At 46.3% G+C, this 8587-nt stretch overlaps 1 protein-coding gene across 2 annotated transcripts in view; it reads left to right on the top strand.

Moving 5' to 3' along the window:
- kif26ba (kinesin family member 26Ba) overlaps positions 1 to 8587 on the top strand; it is a 169165-nt gene that overhangs the window by 113307 nt on the left and 47271 nt on the right. For both annotated transcript variants that reach the window (XM_031788328.1, XM_031788327.1), the window contains exons 6-10: positions 315 to 527; positions 622 to 715; positions 6308 to 6453; positions 6844 to 6960; positions 8550 to 8587. The exon at positions 8550 to 8587 is cut by the window's right edge and continues 146 nt beyond it. In XM_031788328.1, the coding sequence (XP_031644188.1) occupies positions 315 to 527; positions 622 to 715; positions 6308 to 6453; positions 6844 to 6960; positions 8550 to 8587 (608 nt within the window). The remainder of the gene's footprint in view (positions 1 to 314; positions 528 to 621; positions 716 to 6307; positions 6454 to 6843; positions 6961 to 8549) is intronic.

Genomic DNA, 8587 nt, shown 5'->3' with positions numbered 1-8587 from the left:
TAAGAACTAAATAGCTGGCTTGTCTTTGTTAGGTTTAGCGCAGAAGAGAGTTTCAGCCCCCCATGAATGAAAGAATAGGATTTTATCGTTACTACTGGTTTCTACTGGGGTTCTACAGTTTTTTTTTTACTATGATTCAATTGTTACTAATACTTTTTACAACGGTTCAACTGGCCTCTGTAGGGCTTTAGGGGTTTGACCTGATCTTATCTTGACCTACTTCTGTTCTATTGTTGGGTTCTACAATCTGATTCTGATGAGTTTACGATCCCCTGTTCTGAGTTCTCTGGTCCTGTCCTCTGTCCCTCCACCAGGTGAAGGTGATGGTGCGTGTGTGTCCTGTGATGTCCTCGGACGCAGCAGAGTCCAGCTCTTTCCTCAAGGTGGACACCAGGAAGAAGCAGGTGACCATTATGGATCCATCAGCCAACCAGATGCAAGGAAACACCCTCCAGAAACGAGGAGTCAATCAGGCCCCACCTAAGATGTTTGCCTTCGACGCCGCCTTCCCCCATGATGCATCACAGGTAGGGATCTGATTATGCGCAGGGCAGGGCAGGGCCCCCCCCCCCCCAGCCAATTCCAAATGACCCCCTAACCAATCCCAATCTCTCTCTCTAGGCAGAGGTGTGTGCTGGTACTGTAGCTGAGGTCATTCAGTCGGTGGTGAACGGAGCAGATGGCTGTGTCTTCTGCTTCGGACACTCTAAACTGGGTAAGGATGTGTGTGTGTGTATGAACCTGATCTGAGCCTTTGTTGTATGGCACACACACACACACAATGTTGTGCCGTATGTAGCCAGACATTGACAATTGGAGTCTGACATTGAAAATAAAGTGAATGCATTTGCAAAGTATCGACCGCTGATTTTGTGAGTGTGACGCTCTCTGATCAACATGACTGCATCTCAGCTAGCCTCTACTATCAGGACAGACTGCATGGGGAGGGAGAGAAGAACATTAAAGGGGAGAGGGAGAGGGAGATGGGAGCAGCCGGGCAAGAAGAGGGAGTGGAACAGAAAGAAGAATGAGAGAGGGAGAGCGAGGGGGAGAGGAATACAGGGACAGAGAGAGAGAGAGAGAGAGAGAGAGAGAGAGAGAGAGAGAGAGAGAGAGAGAGAGAGAGAGAGAGAGAGAGAGAGAGAGAGAGGAGAGAGAGAGAGAGAGAGAGAGAGAGAGAGAGAGAGAGAGAGAGAGAGAGAGACGAGAGAGAGAGAGGAGAGAGAGAGAGAGAGAGAGAGAGAGAGAGAGAGAGAGAGAGAGAGAGAGAGAGAGAGAGAGAGAGAGAGAGAGAGAGAGAGAGAGAGAGAGAGAGAGAGAGAGAGAGAGAGAGAGAGAGAGAGAGAGAGAGAGAGAGAGAGAGACTAATGTCACTTCAAATCTCCTCCAGTTCAGTAGCCCTTGTCTTGTCTGAGCAGGAGGCTGAATCTCCACCAGTTTAATCCCACTGAGGTCCCTCCTCAGAAGGGCACAGTAATGAGTGTCAGGACCCTGCCTGATCCACTCTCTGTAACGTGTCTGTCTTACTGTCTGTGTGTGCCTTCAGTGTCCATGCTTTCACACTCATGTAATCAGTCTAGCCATGACAAATTCTCTACATGTCATAAGCCTGTTCTTACAGCCCAGACACACACACACACACGATAAAAACAGCTGGGACAAAATAACACACAATGAACAAACCGTTACAGTTAATTCGGAAAGTTTTCAGACCTCTTCACTTTTCCCAGTTTTTGTTACATTACAGCCTCATTCTAAAATGGATTAAATACATACAAATCAGCAGCAATCTACACCCGATATCCCATAATGACAAAGTGAAAACAGGTAATTTTTGTAAATGTATGAAAAATGTCAAACAGAAATACCTTGTTTACTTAAGTATTCAGACCCTTTGCTATGAGACTTGAAATTGATCTCAGGTTCATCCTGTTTCCATTGATCATCCTTGAGATGTTTTCACAACTTGATTGGAGTCCACCTGTGGAAAATTCAATGGATTGGACACCTGTCTATATAAAGTCCCGGAGTTGACAGTGCATGTCAGAGCAAAAACCAAGCCATGAGGTTGAAGGAATTGCCCGTAGAGCTCCGAGACAGGATTGTGTCGAGGAACAGATCTGGGGAAGGGTACCAAAAAATGTCTGCAGCATTGAAGGTCCCCAAGAACACAGTGGCCTCCATCATTCTGGAGCTGGCCGCCCGCCCATACTGAGCAATCGGGCGAGAAGGGCCTTGGTCAGAGAGGTGACCAAGAACCTGATGGTCACTCTGACGGAGCTTTAGAGGTCCTCTGTGGAGATGGAAGAACCTTCCAGAAGAACAACCATCTCTGCAGCCATCCACCAATCAGGCCTTTATGGTAGAGTGACTTGGCAGAAGCCACTCCTCAGTAAAAGGCACATCAAAGTCCGCTTGGAGTTTGCCAAAAGGCACCTGAAGACTCTCAGACCAAGAGAAACAAGATTCTCTGGTCTGATGAAACCAAGATTGAGCTCTTTGGCCTGAATTCCATTCCATCACGTCTGGAGGAAACTTGGCACCATCCCTATGGTGAAGCATGGTGGTGGCAACATCATGCTGTGGGTATAGTTTTCAGCAGCAGGGACTGGGAGACTAGTCAGGATTGAGGCAAAGATGAACAAAGTACAGAGATATCCTTGATGAAAACCTGCTCCAGAGAACTCAGGACCTCAGACTGTGGCGAAGTTTCACCTTCCAATACGACAACAACCCTAAGCACACAGCCAAGACAAAGCAGGAGTGGCTTCGGGACAAGTCTCTGAATGTCCTTGAGTGGCCCAGCCAGAGCCCAGACTTGAACCTGATGGAACATCTCTGGAGAGACCTGAAAATATCTGTGCAGCAACGCTCCACATCCAACCTGACAGAGCTTGAGAGGCTCTGCAGAGAAGAATGGGAGGAACTCCCCAAATACAGGTATGCCATGCTTGTACCCTCATACCCAAGAAGACTCTAAGCTGTAATCGCTGCCAAAGGTGCTTCAACAAATTACTGAGTAAATGGTGTGAATACTTATGTCAATGTGATATTTCAATTTATTCATAAAAACGTATAAAACCCAGTTGTTGCTTTGTCATTATGGGTTATTGTGTGTAGATTGATGAGGGGTATAAAAACAGAGTCACACACACTACGTATAAATTACTTGGAGTTTATACACAAAGTGTGCGACTCCCTTTGTTTTTATAGCCTACAGTTCATTCACCATTAGTCAGCACCTCTACACTAAATCATTTTCTTTGGCTGTGCACCAGCTCATGCTTTTGACGAGGGGGAGAGAAAACGAATCCATTTTAATATAAGGCTGTAACAAAATGTGGAAAAAGTCAAGAGGTCTGAATACTTTCCGAAGGCACTGTATATTATTTAGCAGCTGCTTTCATCTAGAGTGACTTAAAAATATATATATATATATTTAGCCTTTATTGAACCAGGCAAGTCAGTTAAGAACAAATTCTTATTTACAATGACGGCCTAGGAACAGTGGGTTAAACTGCGGGTTAAACTGCCTTGTTCAGGGGCAGCTCAGGGATTCGATCTAGCAACCTTTCAGTTACTGGCCCAACGCTCTAACCACTTGGCTACCTGCCGCCCCACAATAAGTGCAATCAGCAATGGAAAGTGACCACATAGCATCGTATGGCCATCGCTAGTAAAACCTTCTGGAATGGAAAAGTCCCCCCCCCCCCCCCGCCGACTACGCCATCTATCAGCCTCCGGTGGAATGTCAGAGGACACACTCACTGGTCCTGGTAATTAAACACAGAATATTCCCTTTAGCAACACACACACATTCGCGAACACACATGCACATTTACACACACATGCACATTTACACATACATGCAAAACTACACACACACACACCACCCTGCCCCTACCAACCCCACCATATATCAGCCTGTGGTGTGATGTCAGTGGACACGCGTGTTGGTTTGCTGGTCGTGGAAATGAATGCCAGAATCCTCGCTTTAGGAATAAAGACAGAGCCCTCTCTGCTCCACTAGCCTACCAGGCCTGGAGAAGATGATTGCATTAGCTTTTATTTTACATCCACAAAACGGATCACTGAAAGAAGGAGGGTGGGTTTGAGGCTCCAGGCTCTGAGATCTGTAAGTGTGTGTGTGTGTGTACGTGCATTCACGTTTGTGTGTGTGTTTGATGTTGGAATAGAATAAACTGTGCTCCACTGGTCCCTAATAGAGATCAAATAGCCTCACAGGCCAGTCTCTTTTTATGAATCATTCATTCCATTTGATTCTGTCCTGTAAATCCAATCAATACATATACCATCACAGACGGGCAATAAACCCTGTCTGTCTAGCTGTCTATCTGTCTGTCTGTCCCAACCCACCTCAGCCCCCTAAACCCCCGATTTAAATCAGATGAGATTCAATAAGGACTGAGGGCATGTAGATGAAGGTAGAGTAATGGATGGCTGGGTTATGAACAGAGGAGGAGGGAGAGAGGGGAACATTGTAGATAATTGAATCCCACGCTCTCTTGCTCTTGCATTACCTCATCCTCCTCGAGTCCTCTGATTGGATTACTGGCCCTGGGCCGTACGGCCATCCCTTTAATGGCAGCCATCTTTATTATGTCTGTAATCAATGTAACAATCCTGTCACTGTGGGATCTCTTTCTCTCTCTCATCTATCTCTGCCTCTAACTCCATCTCCCCTCCCACTCTCTCTGAAGATGCTTGTTGGCCTGTCAGCATTACCAGTTCTGTACTCTGTTGTTCAGGCCAATTATAAGCAAGAATCGCTCTAGGCTATGATGATGGTAGATGCCTTACCAGTATCTCACTGACAGACTACTACCCCACCTGGCTACATCCCACTCCACTGTCAGTCTTCCCAACCACCACCCACAGCATATACCCCACACAGACAATATGACATGGTGGTGGATGGTCAGACCATTCCCCCGTTGATCTGCTACTTGGCATGTTGTGTCAGATGGAAGGTGTGAATACCAGCTAGTCTTGAGCAGAGGCAAAGTGATCTACAATCCAGCCTGTGCACTGCTATCAGAGAGAGAGAGAGAGAGAGAGAGAGAGAGAGAGAGAGAGAGGAGATACAGAGAGAGAAAGAGAGGAGAGAGAGGAGATACAGAGAGAGAGAGAAGAGATACAGAGAGAGAGAGGAGATACAGAGAGAGAGAGAGAGAGAGGAGATACAGAGAGAGAGAGAGGAGATACAGAGAGAGAGAGAGGAGTGTGAAAGGAATGAGTCTGACAGCTTGAGCCAAGAGCAGTACAGTAACTCTGAATGGAATGGTTTTTATTGTCCTATGTTGTACAGCCACAAAGCACTGTTCTTTATTGCTTACTCAAACGTGAATTTAATTTGGAAGATCTAACATCATGGCGGTCTTCTGGGGTCATGTGTCACAGAGACAAGGCAGATTCAGATCCAAAGTTCGGTCAATTAACGGTCTCTAAGCCAACAGACACCATATCAAGCGGTGCGCTGTGACACTGAATTATAGTAGCGGATAAGAAATGATTCGAGATCATCTTTAGAAGGCAGTCCAGCATTGTGATTGGCTGCCCTCGTCCAATCACATTATTAATGATCTCATTGAGTACCTACTGTAAATGAATCCTCTGTGACGTTTAATGTCTCTATAGATGAACATCAGTGACGACGGAGTTAAACACTTAGCAGGCAGCCAATGACAATGGCTTTTGAGAAATGATTCTACTCTGATTAAGTCGAGACATAAAAGGCTGATGGAGAACACATATGGTTTAACCTGGCGTGCACACAAAACAAGGCAGAATGAAAGGCACGTTGCAAAAATACACACAGATGTACGCACGCACACACACACACACACACACACACACACACACACACACACACACACACACACACACACACACACACACACACACACACACACACACACACACACACACACACACACACACACACACACACTACATGTGGATGTGTGTGTACATGTGTGACATATGGCTTTGTTTATCCGTGTGTTTGATCTCTCTTCCGTCAACAGTAGGGGTCGTCCCCCTGCGTCTAGGTTCGTAGGGGCTGGTCTGGACACACAGTGGGGATACAGTGGAGTTCATTTAGAAATCAGACCAAAGGGCTGTAGACATGGGAGAAAGGAAAGAGGACAGAGTGTGTGTGCTGTTTTAAAGGATGATTGATGGAGTTTTGTCTGTGTGTGTGTGTGTGTGTGTGTGTGTGTGTGTGTGTGTGTGTGTGTGTGTGTGTGTGTGTGTGTGTGTGTGTGTGTGTGTGTGTGTCCTCCAGGTAAATCCTACACCATGATAGGTGGTGACGAGTCCATGCAGACCCTGGGGATCATCCCCTGTGCCATCTCCTGGCTCTTCAAGCTCATCAACGAGAGGAAGGAGAAGACGGGAGCACGCTTCTCTGTCCGAGTCTCAGCCGTAGAGGTCTGTCACTCCCTCACTCTAAGGCTGCGTTAACAAAGGCAGCCCAATTCTGATCTTTTGCCCAATTATCGTCAAAACCTGATCTGATTGGTCAAAAGACACATTTTTTGGAAAAACATCAGAATCGGGCTGCCTGTGTAAATGAAGCGTAAGAGCCGGTTTCCTAGACTCAGATTAAAGTAGATTGTCCATGAGTATGCATTTTAGTCCAGGAGGAGCCTTAATCAGGGTCTGGGAAACCAACCAACCTAATTATGTTGTTTACAGAATTACGGGATCCTAGAATATGTATCAAATATGTTCTAGGAGTGAGGGAAAGATTGGGTTCTGATAGTTGCGTGTTCTAGATGTGGGGTTCTGATGGTAAGTGTGCTATGCTCTATGTTCTAGGTTTGGGGTAAAGAGGAGAACCTGAAGGACTTGCTGTCTGAAGTGGCGACAGGCAGTTTGCAGGACAGCCAGTCCCCTGGAGTCTACCTCTGCGAGGACCCCATCTGTGGCATGCAGGTAAAATGCCGCTCGTCAGAACGTCAACTAATCATCAAAAGATTGATAACAATCTGTGGCCGTCCACTTAACTTGTCTAATTATTCTGATCACCATTAGCATTAGCTTTCACTTTAACAACAACTAATCTTCCTGGGGTCCATGCAAAACACCAGACCCAAGGCCTCTCGAATGGCGCAGCATCACTACAGCCTTGGGTTCGATCCCCAGGCTTTAGTGACCGGGAATCCTGTAGCGCGGCGCACAATTGGCCCAGCGTCGTCCGGGTTAGTGGAGGGTTTGGCCGGGTGGGGGGGCTTTACTTGGCTCATCGTGCTCTAGCGACTCCTTGTGGCGACCCGGGCGCCTGCAGGCTGACTTTGGTCGTCAAGTTGAACGGTGTTTCCTCTGACACATTGGTGCAGCTGGCTTCCCGGGTTAAGTGAGTGGGTGTTAAGAAGCGTGGTTTGGCGGGTCATGTTTCGGAGGACACATGGCTTGACCTTCGCCTCTCCCGAGCCCGTTGGGGAGTTTGCAGCGATAAGACGAGATCATTATAACCAAATTTGGGAGAAAAAGGGGGTAAAATTACATATAAAAAACAGTCCCAGAGGCAGAAACACCAGTGTTTCTTAATCCTGGTCCTGGGGACCCAAAGTAAAGCACATTATACGTTTTGCCCTATCACTTCACACCTGATTCCACTAATCAATCACGTGTGTAGTGCTCGGACAAAAAAATGTCATGTTTACCCTTTTGGGTCCCCAGGACCAGGATTGAGAAACACTAACAGAGTAGCTCATGAACCCACAAGGCAACAAGGAGAGTAACAGAGGAAGGCCCCTGCCTTCCATCCCAGACACTGAGTGCTCTGTTTCCTCCAGTGTTTTCCTCTACAGTCTGTCTCACTGTGGTGTCTCAAAGGAAACCCACAGGATTACGGCTAAGGCAGTGCATGATGATGGCAATATCAGACCTAGATCACTGTAGTAATATATCATTATATATATATATATATATATATATATATATATCTCTGTGTGTCTACCCTCAGGCACTAGGATCTGTTATCTTAGCTGGCTGTTTTTAACCTAACACTCTCTAAGGTTACACACACACACATGCGCAGATACAGATACACACACACACGCGCACACACACACACACGCGCAGATACAGACACACACACACACACACACACAGAGACACACACATACTATACACACACACACACACAGAGTGTACATCTACATCTATAGAGAACACAAAAAACGCAAACCTCTAACAATCATTTAGTTATTTTCTCTTCTGGGGTCATTTAGTTTGATATCTTAGTGTGTGTGTGTGTATGTGTGTGTGTGTGTTGATAGGATTAGTGTGTGAGACAAGGGTATCAGTGTAATCCCTAGCTAATCTCATGTTTTAATGATACCCCACAGCATTTTAGTTATAATGCTACTCTGCCTGTCTTCACAGACACCATACACTGCAAGACACACACACACACATACACACACAAGGAAGCATACACACAAACACACAGAAAGACAAATGACTGTCCTGTGGTTTGTAGAATTAGTCTATTGTTTTCTATCTCACCTACTCTGTAGCTCCAGAACCAGAGTGAGCTGCGAGCCCCCACGCCAGA

Source organism: Oncorhynchus kisutch, linkage group LG14, assembly GCF_002021735.2.
Source record: "Oncorhynchus kisutch isolate 150728-3 linkage group LG14, Okis_V2, whole genome shotgun sequence".
Taxonomy (NCBI): domain Eukaryota; kingdom Metazoa; phylum Chordata; class Actinopteri; order Salmoniformes; family Salmonidae; genus Oncorhynchus; species Oncorhynchus kisutch.
Note: the sequence above shows the minus strand (reverse complement) of the source record. Positions and strands in the feature narration are given on the sequence as shown.